Source organism: Aquila chrysaetos, chromosome Z (assembly GCF_900496995.4).
Source record: "Aquila chrysaetos chrysaetos chromosome Z, bAquChr1.4, whole genome shotgun sequence".
NCBI lineage: Eukaryota > Metazoa > Chordata > Aves > Accipitriformes > Accipitridae > Aquila > Aquila chrysaetos.
Window position 1 is genome coordinate 35,488,719 of NC_044030.1, and position 21,583 is coordinate 35,510,301.

Below are 21,583 nucleotides of genomic sequence, written 5' to 3' on the forward strand. Positions count from 1 at the left end.
GGTACATTATGGGTTAGGTTTTAGTTGCATTAAAAACCCTTTAACAGTTTTTCTATACCTAGGCACTCAAACAAGACTTCAGCAAAAGCCTGCTTTCAATTTTAAGAACTTGTTTACTTATGTTGACTTGATTTCTGTCAAGAAGTCATCAATGAAAAAAGATACTCTCCCTAATTTTTTAGTCTGTTGTTAGCCAGTGTTTAGTGTTTAAAACAGTTGCCCAAATTCAATGATGTATATACCCAATTCCATTCAGTACAGCAGTTGATAAATAAAAGGTTAAAAAATAGCCTGAAAACCAAATAGAATGTTTTACTACTGTTCTGGCATATGTCTGGTGATTCTTTATAAAAAGATAATGTTTCCCGTAACTGACATCTGCAAAGTAATACGAGCCAAAGAATAAATTGTTCTTTTCTTTAAAATTTAAGCTTCAGGCTTTTTATCAATGGAGCAGTTTTTCTTACATCAGGATAAATACTGCAGACTTTGGCAGCATGTGTAATTAGGTGGAGTGTTAGTGTTTAGAAGCAAAACCGCCGGGCTCTGTTCTTTTTTTCTTTCAAGAGGTAGCTTAACGTGGTTTTGTACAGTCAGTGGGCCTGAAAAATGACAGATTAAAGGGCTGTTTCTTTACTAGTTTGCTGCTGTTGTCATAAGAAATGCCCTGTTGGATCACAGAATCACAAAGTGGTGTAGGTTGGAAGGGATGTCTGGAGGTCATCTTGTCCAACCCTCCTCCTTCAGCAGGGCTACCTAGAGCCAGTTGCTCAGGACTGTGTCAAGGCGGCTTTCGGGTATCTCCAAGGATGGAGACTCCACCACCTCTCTGGGGAACCTGTGCCAGTGCTCAGTCACCCTCACAGTAAAAAAGTTTTTCGGGATGTTCATATGGAACCTCCTGTGTTTCAGTTTGTGCCCATTGTCTCTGGTCTTGTCACTGGACACCACTGGAAAGAACCTGGCTCCGTCCTCTTTGCAGCCTCCCTTCAGATATGTGTACACATCAAAGATCCCCCTGAGCCTCTTCTTCTCCAGGCTGAACATTCCCAGCTCTGTCAGTCTTTCCTCGTAGAATAGATGCTCCAGTCCAGTGGTTCATCTAGCTCAATATTCTGTCTTCAGCAGAAGCAAGAGGAGATGCTGTATGGTAAATGACAGTAGATCTGGTGATTTCTGTAGTCCTTTCTCCTTGTACTCCTCCATCATCCACAGCCGTTGGACTAAGGATGACAAGAGGCATGACCATGGCTATTGCTTCTGGTGCCTGCTTGTGGGCATGTTGTCCAGTAATTTGTCCTTTACAGTTGCTGATGCAATTTACTTATGCAGCTTTCTCTGACGTCATATTCCATGTCTGAAAAAGGTTTAAGCTGTTCTTAAGAAAGCTTGTCACAGCAGGGACAAGTTTTATGCGATGGTTTTGCATAAATTGTTTGACAATAAAAATGATCCAGCTGTGATAAAGACAGATGTGAGGTATAATTGAACTCATCAATCTTTTGTAGTAATTTTAGATTTCTTTTAATTCATGAACTGTTTTGTTTTATCCTAAAAAAGCTTAGTGAAAACTCATCCTTCTTTATGGAGATACCACCATATGGAAATCATTCAGAAATACTTACAACTTTTTGGTTCCATATATATTTAATATCTAAAAACAGGATAAAGCTGTAGGGACACAGACAGGCAATAAAATGATACTGAAATTCACAGTCCAAGGACAGCTAGAAAGTAATGTGAGCCTTTCTTTAAAAGCTTACGTAATTTGACAGCTGTTCACTGGATTTTATGAACTGCATCTGTGTTCTTGGTCCCTTTCATAAGGAAGAGTTTGTGTGGCACACAAACATTTCTTACCACTTCCCAGAACACTAAAACATCCTTAGAAATGGACGTCTGAGTTATTCTCCTAAATCCGTGAATTATCATCTTAAATGAGTGATATGCTTTTTTTTCAGGTGCTGAACAACCATCAGTTCCTGTTGTCTGTCTTTCATCCATGAATCACTTAGCTATTCATCTAACTTTTACTTCCTAACTTAAATTACTTCTGCTTCATAAAAAGAACTTTTTTACAGTGCGTGAGAAGAAGACCAATTGAAGCATACTGTTAAGATGTAGAATGTATTTGAACTAGCTTATAATGGGAATGAAGAAAAATGCATGCATATGTATATATGTATTTTACAGAAACTGGGGGAGAACTGGACATAGTGGTTACTTCTAATAAAGAGGTAAAAGTCGCAGCAATTCGAGATGCCTTTCAAGAAGTCTTTGGAATGGCTGTTGTTACTGGAGAGGCTGCACAGTCTAACATTGCACCCCAACCTGTGGGCTATGCTGCAGGTTTAAAAGTAAGTTGATACGTAACAGTACTAAAGTACCTCCAATGCAAAGAGAGAGTGTGGAAACGTTCGCCCAGAAGAATCTGATTTTCCATAAAGAGGAGGTCAGTTTGTGGGATAGGTAAACATTTCATTTTTTTAGAAAAAAAAATTGCTGTCTGGGTCACTAGATGAGTTTAAAGCTGCTTGTTTAAATAGTTTTGGGGTTTTTTTTGCAAACACATGCACAGCAAACGAAGACTATTTATGTCAGTTTTCTTGTACTGTCATTGATTGCCATCACATCTAGCATATATTGTGATATTACTCTACTTTCAAAGTATATCAGGCATTTCTTCTTCATCTATTACCAGTACACCATGTTGGGAATCTTAGAAATTAAAAGACGGTCTTTGAGACTGAGTTGTCTCCCCACTAATTCTGTAGATCAAAGAAAGTTTGATCGACACTTGTCAGGCATCTTCCTGAACAGATCTATGTTACATTTAAAAAGTAAGAATTCACCGTGCAGCCTTGCAGACAGCTGTGCCGGCCCAGAGGAAGGGTTAGCAAAGGTTGTTTCACCAGATTTTAAAAATGTACATGTTCGTCTGGTGTATGTATGTGCAACAACCTCCTTGGCCAGTAACTAAAACCCCTGAAAACAACTATTTAGTATTCCGTTTCTTAAATGTAAGCAAATAATTTACTCATTAAAATGGAATTATTTTCTTCTAACTGCTGTGGCAGTATTCACAGCTGAGTAAAGCCTATCCTCATAGCAATATATTAGCTGATAAAATTTTATGTTGAGATAAAGGAGGGTAATGTATATGTTCCTTTACCTGTTTAGCTACTATAGTGTAGCAGCAGTAGTACTTCTATTACAACTTCAGAGTGATAACAGGTTTGGAGCAAATGATTCCTATGTCTTAGCTGGATAGGTACCACAACAAAGAGATTCTCTCCCTTGGTCTTACAAAGGTGGTCCAACGCTCTTAAAGGATCTAAACCCAACAAATCTTAAGCTGCAAAAATGTCAGTGTGAGTAACAGAAATATATACTGATGCTTTAACTAATAGTGAAACTTGACACAGTTACAGGTTAGGAATTATTTGCATGCTAATCTAGGTCTTTTTCATGGAAAAATAACAAACTAAAAATATTTAATTAGTTTTATCATGGTTTTCATTACTGTTCGGGATTCCATTACTGCTTTTCATGAATTTCATTTTTTGTTTTTCTAACATCGAAATAAGAGTCATTATTCAAAATCTCTCATATTTTCTGTTTAACTTGAAAAGTGTGTTCTAGAGTTCTTTTTGCATTCATCTGTAGGCATTGTGCTATGCTGTGATTCAACGAGAATGTCTAATGGCTTATGTTACCATTTAGGGAGCCCAAGAAAGGATAGACAGCTTGCGTCGGACAGGAGTAATACATGAAAAACAGCCTGCTGTATCAGTAGAAAACTTCATTGAGGAATTGCTTCCTGACAAGTGAGAACTTTAAATGTATTCCTGGGGGAGGTGGAGGTGGGGAGGAATATTCTTTGTTGACTCAAAGGGGCCTATAAAGACTTGCTGACAGTATCACTCTGAGCAGAAGAAAGGAGAGAGTCTGTCTTCAGTATTGCTTTGGCAGACTTGATTTTGGTGATGTTTGGCTTTTTGTCCAGACGTCTTGAGACTTTAATATACAAAATCCTTGTCAGGTTTTTCAAGATTCACAATATAAAAACACAATGAAGTTATACTGAACTGACAAAATTAAGGAGCTGCAAAAGTTGGAATTTGGCTAGTAGTTTGCTCACTCTTGTGTGCACACTCTTTCTTCTCTTTCTCTGAAATTGTATTGGGTTCAGAAAGTATATTGGGAGATGTTCTGGCATTTGTAGTAATATGACTTTATCAGATAATATGTTATCCATTTTCCTTTCACCAAAAAGGTGCTTAATATTTTTAATTTGCATTGCACAGACTTAACAATGGTGTTTTCAAATATGTTACAATTTGATTTTGTAACATGCTTTTTGACAGTCCTTGAGGTAGCTTTATAATTAAATTCCAAAACATTAAGGACAATTTCGTGTTTTTCTTAATGCAAACTTAAATAGTTCTTTTCTAATGTTTGCATTTTTGTGCATGTGATGGGCTTTGATTTATTTTTTTGACGTATACTCTGCTCTTGCTCCATTTTTGAAGGTACATTTAGTATCCTTAGTGGAAGATGGATGGTGAATTTTCTTTTTATTGAGCATTTATTTCTATCTGTTCTGATTTAGATGTTTTATTATATTTCTGCAAAGGAGTAACTATGACAATGAGAGCTCTGCTTCAAAATAATTGCTGTTCTCGTCCTTTGAATTTACTCATTCCTAAATCTGAAAATGTTGCTTAAAGTACTCGACATGAAAAAGCTCACTCAGGACTACAGTGTTTTTGAAAGGAATGCTAACTCTTCTGTCCACACATTACAGGCCCCAAGAACATCTTGATCTTCAATATTAGTTGCAGTAGAAACAGAGTAACTTAACGCATGCTTTAATTTTTATTCAGTAGACAACATCGAAAGCTTCCTTGCAAGGTGTTACAAAAAACATTTGAACTATTTTTGGCCCTTGTTTTTTTCTGCAGTGGAATGATAGGTCATGGTGCTAGTAATTGATTAATTATTATTCTGAAGTGAGTATTGTGGTGTTACAGTTCTAATACGGGGGATGCAGTGAGTGTTTTGCTGATACTGTTTACCATACTTATTCATGACCGAAGGAGAGGAGTTTCCAAGTAACCACCCACCAATACTAAGAGCTCTGCACATAACACTTAATAGATCAGTCACTGCTCACAGCTAAACTTCTCAGTTGTCCATCAGACAGCTGAAGGACATTACTTCCCCTTCCTGTTGCATGTCCTGAATACTATTTGCAGAAAAGGTTGCAAACTCCTTTATGTGTATTTTACCCTTTAGACTCTTAACTACTTTATTAATTGAGAGTAAGTTAACTTTAACCATGAAGCTTTCTCAACAGTCTTTTGTAGTTGCAAGTGAGGTAGTCCTCTATCACAGAGCATTCCAGTGCTCTGTTTCTCCCAACAAAGATGATGCAAGTGAAGTACTTCTTCCTGTCTTGCTCCACTAAACTCTTAGTATGAAGCTTATATGGCCCAGCCAGTCATTTCTTAAAATTGGAGTCTTGCATTTCTTTTTACAACATCCTTGGTTCCCGTGCTTTAAAGAATAAAATACAGTTTATATGTGGACATGTGTATACTACATATGAAACCACAACTACAATAATATTTTCCTTTTTAAATCTTTTATGATTCTTGGCCTTGATTTTGTGTTTGTGCTTTCCCTGGAGTGTGTTTCTCCTGTAACTGTTACAGGAATTGAATACAGTGAGGTAGTGATGATGCATTGCCCTTGGGTTTATTTGGATTATGTCAGTATTGTTAGTTTTGTTGATAGGGAGAAATGTTTTAAAGTTTTTACAAGCTAGATAGGGAACCATTTTGGGTACTGCTTCCATAGGCTTTACTGTATCTGCTACAGCAGGGACCATCTTTTCTGAAAGGTGCAGAAGTGTTTCTCTGAATCAACCATTTAAATGATTGTTGTAGGATTAGACATACCAAAAAATCTTCTGAATATAGAACATGAATGATAAATAGATTTTTTTTTTTTTTAATTGTTAGGGAAGGTTATCTTAATGAGAAACATTCTTTCAAAGATTGCATGAAAACTGTAGCATAATAAATATGGCCAGAACAATGTATCTGCACAGATGCCCACCCCACTAGCTTTCTTTGTTTCTTTGATCTGTAAGTTTCATGTATTTTATGTTTTTATTTATATTATGTATTTTACATGCATAGACATGCACTATAATTTTATATCTATATATAAAAAGTTATATATACAAATTTTACTTGAAAAATACTAGAACACTTTGATTAAACTCATTATTATGTTATAACTACGTTTGTAGTAGTGTTTGTAAAATGGTCATAATTCAGCTGCTAACATGTTTTTCAATTGAGTGATACTTAGTACTCAAAAGTAAAGTAACTTGCATTTCATTGCAGGTGGTTTGATATTGGATGTCTGATTATTGAGGATCCAATTCATGGGATTCATCTGGAAGCTTTTACCCAAGCAACACCAGTGCCTTTGCAATACGTTCAGCAGGTGAGTTTTCAGTTTTGTTACCAATGTTGGATTAACAGCTGAGACATAAGACTTAAGTTTTAATTTCATTTATGATGTCAGTTCTTATTGGCAGGTGCTCCACTTGAATGTTTTAATTTATGAAATGAGGATAAAACCTGTTTTTGAATCATGTTTATGTATTACCTAAAAATCTTTAGGCATTTGTAGGAAAGCAATTCTTGATCAAGAGTCTCATTCTGCAATACATGGCACTTGGAAGCAGTAGTTTTACTTTCCTGTTAATGAAGAGGAAATATTCCAAGAAGAAATTAACCACAAAGAAGTACTCCCTCAAAAAGGAAATATAGCTTTAATCATTGAAATATTGTCATCAGTCTGCTTCAGTGACTCAAAATTAACCCTCATGAATCTTTACATAGGTAAAATAAGAGTATTTCCTTAGGTGCGGAAGGATGTCTTTGCAGCTTAAGCAGGTTTCTCTCAGGGATGTGCAAGAAATATGTTTGTATAAATCCAGTCCAATATCTTTAAGCAAAATCTAGATTACAACAGGAAAAAAACGAGCAATGGTATAGTTGTATTTCAGACTAAGAATAGAGAAAGAAGTATGTGTTGGACAGGCAATGTTATTTGTTATTCACAGTACAAAAGATTTAATAGAGGCAACATTAAAAGCAATTTTGTTCCTCAGAATTCTTGCTAGCAATGTGTTTTATTGTTCTGTGTAATGGAAACAGCAGTAAAACTGTGTAGAAGAGATACTCTTTTATTAATGTCTTTACCAATGGCATAGAGTTTTCTGAGCATGTAATATGAGACTCATGGTTGTTCATAACTCTAAACATTGCTTGATTTGAGGAGGCAAAAATGTGGATTTGAGGGCTTGTTTTGAGAACATTTTTCTGTTAAGAGACCAGGTGTCATCTTGTTTTTTGCTGAGCCAGAAATTGCTACCATGATGGGAAACTACTGCAAGGTTGTGGTTTTTTTTTTTTAATTTGAAGTTTACTGATTTTTAGCAGTAAAAGTATTAAAGAATTAATTTATGAAGTTCTGTGCAATTGTGGATCATAATGGAGATATCATAATCACATATTCAGTCCATACTTGCGGCTAGATGCGCTCTTCTTACTGCCAATATGTTCTGACTAATAAGGAAAATTTCCTGTTCCTTTCCTTAAGAAATCTGCCTTTTATGTACCTCTTGATAACAACCAGTTATTTTGATATTGGAGCAGACTGCATACTCCAACAAACTCATATATGCTGTTACGATTGCAAGACAGCAGTTTTAGGAAGGCTGGAACACACTAATGACCTTTGATCTGCTGTACATGCAAAGGAAACAGACTAACTCAAGTATTTGTCAAAATAAAGTCTGTATGAAGAACTGGGCCCAATATTCAATGCCATGAAGTAATATTAAGAACAGTCTTACTGAGACTAAATGTCTTCTACCCTTCGTTGTATGCTACAGTGGCCAGAGGTGGCTGCCTAGGATAAACATCAGACCAGATAAATGCAGTGATACTTCCCCACTGTTTCCCTTCTGCTTCCAAGTTCAGGGAATTACAGTGTGTAATCCCTCTGTGATCTCATGTAAATAGTTCAGTCCTCCATTTCTGCTAGGCTCAGCTTGCTTCTTGTATTTGGCTACTTGCCTGCTTCAGAGGGACATTTTAACCGTTTTTAAAACTTTTGGAGGATAAGAGTCATTGTATAAATATGTATCATTATTGATTCCATCTGTTGGCTACTTTAAAAGAGGAAACTTTTCCTGGTAATGGCAGAATGTCTTTACTCTCTTAAGCATCGTATTTTAGTTTTATACTGTTCAGATGTCATTTGGATCATGACACATACAAATCCAAAAAGTATAATTGGCTAGGCAAATTATGGAGCAGTCTGAAATTTGGATTCTGTTACCCTTTAATTTGCCAGGTAGTCCTATTGATATAAGAATGATTACTTCCAAAAGTTGGTAGTGGTGAAGATAGAAACAAAACTACTTATTTCAAACTCTTTCAATAATCACTTCTCAAAATGTTACACAGGCTAAGAGTCTCACTCCTCAGGACTACAATCTGAGATGGTCAGGCCTGTTGGTGACTGTGGGTGAAGTGCTTGAGAAGAGTATACTGAACGTCAACAGGACTGATTGGCACATGGTATTCACTGGCATGTCCCGTCGACAGATGATCTACAGTGCAGCTAAGGCTCTAGCCGGAATGTACAAACAACACTTACCACCCAGGACCGTTTGAAAGAAGGCTGATCCATGACACTAAGGAATACTGGTTTTGATTGTAGAATTGAAGTGAAAGCTGCATGTTCTAATTCTCGGTGGATTCAACATAATTTGTAATCTAACTGTAAACTGTAGTTTACTGTTTAAGAAGTTAAGGTGGTTTCCAATAGTAGAAATGAGCAATTGCAATTTTTAACTACTATGTGATTTCCAATACGATTCACAAAACAGAAAATCAGAACAAACATATATTTATAACTGGGACAAATGGCATCACAGTTTGTAAAGTGGAATGTGCTTTTATTTGACACCTTACTAGGCATTTGCTGAGATATTTTGGTTAGTATACTTTTTTAAAAAGGGGATCATTGTTTAGCTATTTCTATTATATTAGTACTATAAACATGTTGACAGTGTAATATGTATGCTATATATGCATTTCAATCCAGAGAGACTACCTTCTGTATTAGATGTTTTCCTGGGGCCTGTGCTTAGGTGGTACTTAACACCTCATAGGTTTGGTGTCTGTATAGAAGTTCTCAGGAGTGATACTGAGCAGTTTTTATAACATGTAACATTGAGTTGCTGAAGAAGAGCACAAACCCATGCCCCATTAGTTGAAGTTGTTGCTAAATAATTTTGAAATCTCATTTTCCATGCTGCATCTTTTTTCTTTTTATGTAACAGTAATGAAATTCATGTCCAATTAAAACACTAGACAAATTTCAAGTTGCTTCAGTGGGTTTTAGATCAGGTGACATGAACACATAGAATCATAGAATCATTTAGGTTGGAAAAGACCTTCAAGATCATTGAGTCCAACCATCATCCATGCCCACTAAACCATGTTCTGGAGTGCCTTGTCTACTCGCTTTTTGAATACCTCCAGGGATGGTGACTCAACCGGTACCCTGGGCAGCCTGTTCCAATGTCTGACAACCCTCTCAGTAAAGAAATTTTTCCTAATATCCAACCTAAACCTCCCCTGCCGCAACTTGAGGCCATTTCCTCTCGTCCTATCTCCAGTCTCTTCTGTTAAGAAGAGACCAGCACCCACCTCACTACAACCTCCTTTCAGGTAGTTGTAGAGAGCGGTAAGGTCTCCCCTCAGCCTCCTTTTCTCCAGACTAAACAGCCCCAGCTCCCTCAGCCGCTCCTCATAAGACTTGTGCTCCAGGCCCCTCACCAGCTCTGTTGCCCTTCTCTGGACACGCTCCAGCACCTCAGTGTCTTTCCTGTAGTGAGGGGCCCAAAACTGAACACAGCACTCGAGGTGCGGCCTCACCAGTGCCCAGTACAGGGGGACAGTCACCTCCCTGCTCCTGCTGGCCCCTATCTCAACAATTTCAACAACATCATTTAGTCCAGTGCTTCCAAACTTCATATTTTATATGGAATTATGTATTTTCTTCTATCAAGTTATCGTCAGCAATTTTATGTGGAAAATGATGAGATGTGTATCACTTGCTTTGCTATCCTGGGTTTTCTAAACATTTTTAAGTCTTAAATGCCTTCTTGATGCGTGAGCTCACTGTTTCTCATGTAAGTCTTCAGTAGTGTCTGATTTTTTTCATGGCTATAAATGCCGTCTATCCATGCTCACACAATCTTAAATCTTTATTTAGAAATATGGAAGTAATTGTGAAGAAAATATTTTGGTAATAATACTTTTTTAAGAAACAAAGAATAAACAAATACTTTTCATTTGCCTTAAAGAAGCAGTTTTTCAGCTTATATTGCTCTGCCTTTACCTTTCTTAGATGCTTTCAACGGACATTTTTATATACAATATACTGTTAAGCCAGCTCATACTTGTACCCAGTGAAAGCCTATTTCCAAGTAATATATTTTGCCTTAATTGGCTTACTCTGTAAATTAGTTGAATAAATGTTTTTCCTAGAGGATTGTATCTATTTTAAAGGTTTATTTTTTAATATAGCTGATAAAGATCTGTTTATTGAAATTATATTTACATGGTCAAGTTACAGATTTGGCACATACTTAAATGCCTATCTTGTCTGAAAAAAGCCAAAACACATAGAACCTGACTCTTGCAGTCTTGAGGTCTGTTGTTGGGAGCACTTCTTTGTATCATAAACTAAAAAGGATGATACAGGGACTTCTGTTTGTCATTGTTCAGTAAAGGTGTCTTTGCTTTTATTTTAATTTCAGTTTGCAGTGTTTAATATGTTGAATGCTGCCCTTTATCCTCTGCTTACAGCATCCTCCATGATGCAAAGGAAGACAACAGGAAATCATCAGTAGGTTTATGTGCCCTGGCATGAGTTAAAATTAAAACTGAAGAGGAATTTCCATTTTCTTTCTCTGTTTCCTGGCCCTGGCCTTCAGTGTTTTTCAGAGGTGATAGGAGTGGAGGCAGAAGGCAGCTTCTCATTTTGCAGCACCTGGTTCATTGTGGTGACATTGGCCCAGCATTCCAGCTATCTTATGAGGCTGCTAATGTGGCATACTTCAAGGCAGCCCTGGCCTGCCTTAGAGAATGTTTAGGTCTCTATTGTCCTGTAGAAATTTGCTTTCTTTATGCCAAAATGAGAGCGACTGCCTGCTCTTCTTTCTGTGTACTTTGTCCTTGTGGTTGGGTGCTGGGATATGATGTGGTCAAGTGAAACAGTTTTTCTCCATTCTAAATCTCTGGCTTGATGAAGGTCTTTTGATGTAGTTTTGACTGCTCACACAAGAACTGAAATGTCTCAACCTGATAACTTTTGATTAGTTCCCTCCCTTTACTGAGCATTGCTCGTTTATGTATAAAAAAAATAACATCCTCACATAAAAGCTAGGACCTCAGCTTCTTCCCTGAGAGGCCGAGGAAAGGAAAAGTATCTGCAATATGCTCTGGAAAGCCAATAAAATCTGAAATTACTTCCTATCTGAGTGAAGGCCCTTTTCAGGGTCTGAGTTGCAGTTGGCATGGATGAATTCAGGAGCAAGTTAAGATAACATTCAGCTTTTTACCATCTGCTGGGTTGTGTTGTGGGCAATAATAGGAGAGGAAGCTCACAGGTAGGCCACTGACATCCTGTGTTAAATTTATATTGAAACCAACTTAGAAAGCCAGATACCAGAACACATTTGGACATGTAAAGACAATTCTCAACTGCTAGTCATCACTGTAGATACAGCTGCAGAAGCCATTTCTGCTGCTTTGTGAATGGGTAAGTTTGCTCAAATATGAGTGTCATAAACAAAAGATCGGGAAAGCTCCCACATTTGAAGATGGAAGATATTGAGGATTGCTGAAAATGGTCCTGGGAATAGGTCCAGAAGGAAGAGAGACCAGCTATATTAATTGCTGTGTTTAATTTCTGCATTTGGAATTGCTATTCTCATTGTTTTGTTTACTGTAGCTTTTGCAGCAGGCGGTACTGAAAGGAGTTTTTCCATGACCATGGGCTTGTTCAGTACTCTCGTGACGTTTTGGAGGTAGTTGCCTCAGCAAGGAAATACATGTTGATAAATAACATTGTAAAAAGAACATGATTTGGCCTGACCCACTTCTATTGTAGCTCCTGCCTCCCTGCAGTCAAATGTAAAACCACCGTAATCAGCAGGGAGAAGGAGGCCAGGCTGCAAGAGATAGTCCACATCTGTAGGTAAGCCAAAACATAGTAATAGGTGCATGCTCCACTATGGTGTTGGTGGCACTGGTTGTTTTTGCTGCACACCTTTATAATGATACTGTAATTTCATTCACTGCTAGCATGTGGTCAGTTCAATTCCTTGGGGCTAGAGTGTGACAGATGATTGCACCAGTGCTTCTCAGCACTGCCTCATTGCTATTTCATGACTCTGACAAAGATGTCCTGATTAAAAACCTTTACATGCTTGCGTGCATGCTGAAATATATATTTGTCCATTATACTACCATTTTTTTTAAAGAATGTTTCAGATAGGTGCAGCCAAATTCTTCCAGTTTGCATTAAATTGAAGCAGATCTATATGATTTTTAAACTGATGCAGTCTTTAAAATGTTGGAGAAGGCTTATGAGCTCTGCTATTGCCTGGTACCCTAAGCAGCAACACTTGCTGCTTTTGTGCAGTCCCTCTCATGCTAAGTGTTTAAATACACTGCTTTGTACACATAAGGTAGTGACTCTTTAAGCCACTTGGGCATTGCACAATGGCAGTATTTTAGTTATTTGGCAGAGCTGTGATAAAATCAGGTTGAACTTAAGATCTATATAGGCTAGTAAGAGATGGATCATTCTTCAAAATCAGCACAAGGATTTTGTATATAGGAAGAACATTGGATTTTTATTTGGAGGCTGAAAAATAGTTTTAGGTCTTAATGAGGTTGTTGAAAGAAATCAGAGCTAGCATTTGCTGACAAGTGTAGAAGCCTCTGTACTTCCTTTATTATGTATATGTGACGCCAGCTCTAAGAGTCAGTTAAAGAATTTTGTTTGTTTCTGCAAGTGAGATTTTAGTAGATCAGAGAGAAGCTAAAGATATTTTTCCAGCTTTTTTATTCTAATTGGTTTTCTGGAAGGGGGAAAAGCCTGCTATGTCAACAGACATCCTGTTAAAAAGATTCTGTGTCACACGTACTTTGTGACTAGTGGCTGCTCCTAGTGGCTGCTATCGAGCTTTCCCATTTGTAGTAGGAGTTTGGGGTAGTTTTTATTATAAATGGGCTCAGGAAATTCGGATTATTTTTTTTTTTAATAAATGTACTCTGCCCATTTGGTCCAACAAGTGACCCCCCACAAGAGAATAATGTTTAAAGAAACTAAAGAGAAAATGCAAAAGGATAGCTCAGCTAAGGAATATCCCCACAAATATTCCCATGCAGTGATGAGGCTGAAAACTTCAGTGGACTGAGAGGTTCCCAGGAGCAGAATGAATGAATTGTGAAAGTTGGACCTGACTGTGTGACTGGAAAGCTGAGAGGCCAGAACTGAGAAAGGAAGAATCTCAGAGGCTTGCTGCAAGCACTCAGTTTGCCTGCCCATCTGATTCACAAATGGGTGTTTAGGAGAGAGTGAAATATTTAGACTTAGTTTTATCTCTTTTTCCCAATATTCTGGTCCCATAGTTAGTATATCCATTCCGTAGAAAAAAAGGATACTCCATATTTTTTGAAATATCTGTAGCCTGCTTAAAAGTTATCCAGCAGAGGTCCGAGCTGAAAGCTTTGCAAAAAGAAGCCAGATACTTGTCTCAGTAGTAGTATCCTCAAAAGAGGAACGAGTGCCCACCAGTTACAGGTGTACCTGTGAAATAAAGCGTGCATGGGGTGGCAGCACAGATGAGCTTACATGTGCTAATTTTATTCTAGTTGGTGCAGATGACAACAGGAGGAAAAACACAGGCATGTATTTGGGCCTGGGATACTTTTGGACTGGTTGATACTCTGCAATGAAACGCTTGGCACTGCTTTTTCAAAACACTTGCTAATTGTGTCAAGGTACAGGTGGTAAAATTGTGGCTATGTGTGCTGCATTTCCACCTTTATCTTGTAATGGTGCCCTGCCCTAAGAATATACAATACAGAATAGCAAAGGTTAAAATTAGACGTATGATGCAAATACATGCCAGGGTCAAATTCAGTCCTGTTGCAACTGATTTGACTTAACTGAAGATACAGCAGCCATGAATAAAAGCAAATAACTATTACTTATTCTTTTCAAATCCTTAATGTGTATAAGTACTTTCTAGAACAAATACACTGGCATGCCACCTCTGTAAGATTAGATAGATGAATTTTAGGCATGATGTCACGAATGAAGATGTTGGAGGAGAGTGTGACTGGGTTATCAGTAGAGAAGGGCTGGAAATTTAAGAGTGCAAAACTGCTTTGCTTGGACGAAACTTTTTCTGGAGTTCATTTGCACAGAGTCAGTAGTCTGAATAGCTTTTTACGTTAGAAAGTATGTAGTTATCCCAGCTCTTATCCTGTGGCCTTAGACATTGACTTTACAAGCAGCTGTAGTGCCTTAAGGTGTTACAGTCCTGCTGGTGGAAGTTTCTGCCCCCGCAGACTTCCTAGCAGAATAACGTCTTTCTCCTCACCAGCAGCTGAAGGTACCTGGGGCTGCTCTTACGCTCTGCTCTGGCTGTAGCTAGGCTGACTTAAAAAGTTACTGCTCTGGGCCTGGCCTCAGTTTTTTTCATCACAGCACCATTCAGAACAGCATGGCTCTGTTAGAAAAATCTTGGTTATAAAATTCCCCACACATTTGTTGAAACTAATCTGCTAACTTTCACCCAGCTGCCCCTCTCAAGATTTGCCATAAACATCTGTGAAGAAAGGATGGGGCATGTGGGGCTTGCTGGAACAGCAAATATAGTTTGGTGGAACATCGTGATTCAAAATCAGAAACAAAACAGCCTCAATGACTGCTCATACGCTTTCCAGAATGTTCTCTTTTAACAAAAGGTTTTTAGAAATGCCTTCCAATACCAGTCTTCTTTTTTAGACACCTGCTCAATTTGGGCAAGATAGTGAGCAATGACAGAAGGCAGCAAAGAAAAGAATGAAGTATGAAAGGATGTGAAAGCAATCAGGAGAGTACCAGAGAAGCATGGCTGTCTAGTGAGGAGTGGAGGAGAAGGTACAGCAGCTTAATTGTCTTTTATTCAATGCCCTGGATGCAGGAGATGGTAGAGGGTATGTTTTGGGTTTGTATGGTGGGGTTTTTGGTAGCAGGGGAGCAGCTGCAGGGGTGGCTCCTGTGAGAAGCTGGTAGAAGCTTCCCCGGCTCCAAGTTGGACCTGCTTCTGGCCAAGGCTGAGCCCATCAGTGACGGTGGTAGCGCCTCTGGGATAACAGATCTAAGAAGGGGAACCTGCAACGGAGAGGGCAGTGGGATGTGAGAGGAACCCCTCTGCAGACACCGAGGTCAGTGAGGAAGGAGGGGGAGGAGGTGCTCTGGAGGAGGGGATGCCCCTGCAGCCCGTGGTGAGACGGTAGGCTGTCCCCCCCAGCCCATGGAGGGGAGAAGGGGAGCAGATGCCCACCTGCAGCCTGGGGAGAGAGGAACCCACGCTGGAGCAGGGGGATGCCCCCCAAATTGGCCGTGACTCCATGGGAAAGCCCGTGCTGGAGCAGCCTGTGCCTGAAGGACTGCAGCCCATGGGAACGGACCCATGCTGGAGCAGTTCATGAAGGACTGCAGCCCGTGGGAAGGACCCATGCTGGAGAAGTTTGTGGAGGACTGTCTCCCATGGGAGATCTCCATTCCCCATCCCCTTGCGCTGCTGGTGGGGAGGAGGTAGAGAAATGGGGAGTGGAGTTGAGCCGGGAAGAAGGGAGGGGTGGGGGGAAGGTGGGGGAAGATTTGGGTTTATTTCTCATTATCGTTGTTTTGATTTGATTGGTAGTAAATTAAATCAATTTTGTTTCTTCCCCAAGTTGAGCCTGTCTTTTGCCTGTGACCGTAAGTCGTGAATGATCCCTCCCTGTCCTTGTCTTGACCCACGAGCTTTTCACTGTATTTTCTCCTCCTCATCCCACTGTGGCTCGGGGGGGAGGAGTGAGCGAGCGAGTGGCTTCGTGGTGCTTTGTTACCCGCTGGGCTTAAACCATGACAGGGTAGTTGAGATGTCAGATGGGAATATGGAATAACTTGGGTGTGTCTGCTACTGCTGATTTTGGCCCACTTTAGAAGAGCAGCAACACATACATGCAGGTCTTGCAGTAGAGACATTTAACATAACTGTGATTCAGTATCTGTGTTTAATGAAGTTTACAAGTTGCCTTTGATGTTTACCTGGCATGCAGCATAGGGTGGGTTTTTCAGTGAGTGTTTTTCAAGTAGGACGTTTTTGAAGAACTTCTCTATGTATAAACCTGTGAAAATGAGACTTTACTAAAAATTCTTAAGGATATTTGTAAAAGTAGCCCTTTTTTCATAATACTATGATGTGATGTAAACTTTGCAGATGGAAAATAAGAGTTTATCACTGAACAGTATTCACTCTGAAAGATAGAACTCTGTGGGTCTAGCTTACAATTACATTTAATAATTTTTGACCAAGCAAATTTAAAAAAAAAAAAAAGCCTTTCTTCGATTCCTACTGGTAGCAGACACTGGAATGAGTAGCAAATGAGAACATTCTGTATCCCATCAAAAGTTGTTAACAGACTTGAAAACCAGAATAAAATAGCTTCAAACTTGGTTAATTTTCCAATGTGGATTTTAACTTCAAGAATTAACTCTGTCTGTAATCTATCAAGAACTCAGATTTTGACATCCTGAATCTGGGAGCCATTTGGCTTGGACTTTATGGCTCTGTTTCATCCGTAGTTATACAATTAAAGAAAAACTATTTGCATAAAAGTAATGGTGTATAGAGCTACAGTTCTTAAAAGGAAAAAATGCTAATTGCTTTGATTTATTGTCTCATTGTGCAGAATTCTGTCAAAGCTTTAGGTATTCCAGCCAGTTGACTTTGTAAAGCAGCCAGACTATGACCTGGCAATTAAATTGTGAATACAATTGTGCTGCAGAGGAATAACAGATCCAAAAACATTCAGCTGCAGCTTCTGAGCTAACACAGTGATTTTTCATATACTGGAATCAAAGTAGATGTAGCTTTAAAAAGTTTGCAGGCAAATTTAAAATATTTTGTGTTGAGAAAGGGATTTCCAAATGTCTTTGCATTCTACAAGTGTTGAGTGAATGTAGCCATGGACTTCCCTGTAAAATAGGACAGTACCTCCTATAGTAAAGGAGAGAGCACATGAGTTAGTTTTCCAAGGTTATGTTGGCTTTAATACAAAATCACATAGAATTCTGTGTTATGTCTGGGTTCTTTGATATTATTTACAAAAACATGCTTTCTGGTAAAGTATACAACAGGAGTGAATGTGGATTTTTTTTTTTTTTAAGAGCTGGTGCTAGAAATTATGCATCAAGACATTCAGACTTCTTTTTATCTATTTTTGTCAGATCAATGCAAAGAGCATGTATTTGATAAAGATCAAACTTAAAATTAACTAATGCATTAGCTTTGTTCTGAGTAATGCATTGAAACATTGAGTCAAATTCCTCCCTCAATTTTCTCTTTTATTCCATCAAAAATTCTCAGAGTTTTAAGTTTTCACTTGAAAAGTCTTAGTTTGAGTATCATGTTTATGCCTCACATCTTGTGCGATTGAGTCAATTCTGCTCTGAATTGTATAGGACTATTTCCTAATTGAAGAAAACACTTTTCTCATCTAACAGGGTACTAAAGGGAACTTGTTTCTTTTCAGCTCAGTAACAAAAAAGAGTGTAGCTGTTGCCCTGCTTGTATGCTAAAAATGGATTATTTCTGTCTTCTGGTGAAAAAATGAGTAGATAAGAGATACAGGCTTAATTAAACTCTCTTGACTGGCTATATTTACCAAGTTGGTACAGGCTGTGAAAAGAAAGGCATTTAACCGTGGCAAAAAGCACCCTAATTTATTTTTCCCTCAAGTATCAAGAGGGAAAAGAGATGGGAAAAAGAGAACTGTTTTGTCTGCTTTTACAATAAACCACACATGAATGCATAGTACTTAGGGATCATTTTCATGATCTAATTCTTAGAGTTGCAGGAACAACTGTTGGAAATAAGTGGTGATTGTTCCATGAGTTCTTGGAAAAGTGCAGGAACTTCTATTTTGTGTAAGGAAGAGTGTTCTGATGACTAGTGGGATTCTGAAATAGCTACGCCATCCAACAAGAGGTGAAAACCACTATCTTGTGGAGCAACACGTTTAGAAAGTCTTGCCAGACAGGCCAAATGATTATCCTGATATCAGTGGTGTACTTGAGGTGTTGCTATGGAATAAATGTGTAGTTATGCAAGGCAGATAACTGCAATTTGGTTTTTGAAATGAAAACAGTGCTATCTTTTCTTTGGTTCATTTCTAGTAATAAAGTTTTTCCTAGTATGAAAGGGAAAGTTTTGTCATTTTGCCCACAAAAGACCTTTTTAATATTTTAAAGTGATATATTTAATTTGCTTTGGTAATCTTAGTTACCTCTCACTGCAGCCTTTTTATATTGCCTACAATTTGCTCTCTGTTTTCCTGATGCGGAACCCCACCTCTCTCCCCCATTTCTGCTGAATGAAACATGACTGTTTTAGTCAAACTCTCAATCCTTTGCTAGTTTAAATCAGTGTTGTTTTATTAACATAAGTGGAAACATAGCAGTTCATGCAGGTTGATGAGGTAGCCGCATGTTTTCGTGATTTTGGTTTGGTTTCATTTAGAGACAGCAGGTCATAAGATACTTTTCAGAGTTCTGCAGAACTGGATAATACCAAACCATTGCTCCCCTACAATTAATTGAATAGGAAAAAATGTTTTCTTTGCAGTTTGTTTTGACTTTTGTGTTATGGCAAAACCAAACCAAACTGGGTTTAAATCCACAGATAAAAAAGCTGAGTGAAACCCACAGAAACCTAAGCTCTCATGGTTTTGGGAACTGAAGAGAGTTCATATGCTGCCCAGTATTTTGCAGCCTCAGAAATTAATCTGGCTACTCATTGGCTGTGATCAAACCCACCCTTATAGTTAGTGCTAGCTGAACTCATCTGGCATTAAGAGGAAGAGCTGAATAAACACTATTTTGTGAGAGCAGATCTCTGCAGTCAGTGTTGACACATTTTCAGGATGAAGTTGAGCAGACCTGCCTCTGACAATATAGCATCCTTCTAACTGTGGAGTTGCCTAATTACCTTCAAATTTAGTTTTTAAAAGAAAGGCTTATTTCTGCAGATTTTTTTTAAGCCATTCAAAGCACCTACTCAGAAAATTGCTACTTGTAGAGGAAATTCTAGCAAATTCCTACTAGACTGGTATGAATAAAACAGTTACAATGATATAGTTTCAGTGTATATCTTTTTATTTACTTAGGTTTGTATAGTGAAGGGGAGATGTTTCTTGGTAAAGAATGTAATTGCGTATTCTACACATCTTCAGTGCAGTAGGCACAGCAGGAAAGCAGCTCAGGGGCAGAAAACGTATGTTGCCTGTAAGTAACCAAAAACACCATACAGTTTTGCACACTACCTAGGTATCTACATAAAATTGACTATTGCTTGCAAAAATATCAGAACAAATAGAAGTTGTATCTGTCCATGTATTTATTTGTAGTCATCCCATTGTGTTTGAGTACCCCAACACATTAAACATTTTGTTCCTTTACTTTTATTCAGCAGACATAATGTTCATGAGAGGTTACAACTGAAAGAATACAAATATTTCACATTCCTCTAATGAGATATGGGGCTGTTTGCTGAGCAAGCTAGATCACTGTACATGCAACAGCAACCCCTTTCAGTTTGACTATGCAGGTGTTTTGGCGATAGCAAGTTACTGTGGAGCAAATGTTTGTGTTCGCTTCCTTCCTTCCTTCTTTGCAAGCACTTAGCACTATTCGTGTGACAGCCTTAGTGCTGTGTTTCTATATGAGTTTTTTGGATTGCACATGTCATGTACTGGGCTGAAAGCATTTGGCATTTTAATTGGATGTGTAATCCCTCACTGTGTATTTTCTTCTGTGCATTCCTCTAAAAGGATGACAAGCTACCTCTGAAAGCCATCCTGTAATTATCCACTCCAGGGATACCAATGCCAAGAGAGCAAGGGAAAACACAAGAGGTGCCAGACCCCTGTATCAGGGGTTGCAGCCAGTGCAGCTGCGTGTACTTGGTGCGTCTCTGCTGAACATGAATGCTCGCATAAATCTGCCACGTTCCGCTCCAGCCAAAGCCAAGGGCAGTAGGTTTTACAACAGCTTCTTTTGGGTGGATGTTGGTGTTATTTTGCAAGCACAGCTGATTAAAACTTCAAAATAAAGGTAATGTAACACATGTGACTCATAAGAATATTATGTGAACACAGTCTTTGTGACTTCTAACTTTCTCACACTAGTTATGCTGTCTCAGAATGAAGCACTGCTGGTTTTGTTGTTTTTCTGGTGTGGTTTTGTTGTTGTTTTTTAATTTTAATCAGGCCACTTCTATGGTTCTCAGTTTTATTTACAGTTTCAAACTCTTGTTACTTTTAACAAGCAGCAGAGCACAAGAAAGAAATAATTGTTATGCTTCTGACAGGATTGTTCAGCTATGCTTTTAACTCTCATTTCCTGATCTGTATTATTTCAGCCATCCTAGACTATCTTTCTGTTAATTTCTCCTTAACCTAGTCTGATTCACTGAAGCTCCCTTACCTCACCCTTTCTTCTTTTAATTCTCTTCACCTAGTTCTATTTGCTTTCTTCTATTTTAGGGAAGTCCTACTGCTGTGGTAGGCCTGTCATCCTCTCCTGGATGCAGCTAGGGACCTCTTGATTCCTCCAGCCTTTGACAATGTTTCACTCTACCCTTACTCATTGAAGAACAACCTCACAATTCAGTCAAAGCTTCATGCTCTTTTGGCCCCTCTACCTTTGCCTTTAGCACCTACCACCAGTGAGGAGGGCTAAGCTGACAGTCACAGGTAGAGGCTTACAGCTTCAGGTTGTCCTGATGTTGATTTTCTGTGTGGTCTTTTTTTGTCATCTACTTGAGGAGGTTTTCATACATACCAAGGAACCACTGTCACTTGGTAAGAGTAAGGGCAGGACATGCAGCTAAGGAGTTGTGATTTCATACAAAGGAGACCAGTGTTGTTCATGCAGTAACCACCACAGTAGAGTATGCACAGAAGACAGTATGAGGCTCTAGTGTAAGTCGTGTCTTTGATTTCAAAGCCTGATTTTTGGAAAGGTTTTACGACATTCACCCATTTCCTGCTGGTGTTTGGCTCCCGCACTTCAAGCCTGCCAAGTGAGGAAGAAGATAAAACCTGAGGATTTCCAGAGCAGATGCATGTAGATCTTTATCTAGGTGTTT

At 38.6% G+C, this 21,583-nt stretch overlaps 1 protein-coding gene across 7 annotated transcripts in view; it reads left to right on the forward strand.

Moving 5' to 3' along the window:
• The window catches only part of PRRC1 (proline rich coiled-coil 1), a 29,222-nt gene extending 19,744 nt beyond the window's left edge, over positions 1–9,478 (forward strand). For all 7 annotated transcript variants that reach the window (XM_030005054.2, XM_030005052.2, XM_030005050.2 and 4 more), the window contains 4 exons: positions 2,194–2,357; positions 3,724–3,827; positions 6,417–6,519; positions 8,556–9,478. In XM_030005054.2, the coding sequence (XP_029860914.1) occupies positions 2,194–2,357; positions 3,724–3,827; positions 6,417–6,519; positions 8,556–8,765 (581 nt within the window). In that variant the 3' untranslated portion in view covers positions 8,766–9,478. The remainder of the gene's footprint in view (positions 1–2,193; positions 2,358–3,723; positions 3,828–6,416; positions 6,520–8,555) is intronic.
• The last annotated feature ends 12,105 nt before the right edge of the window (positions 9,479–21,583 follow it).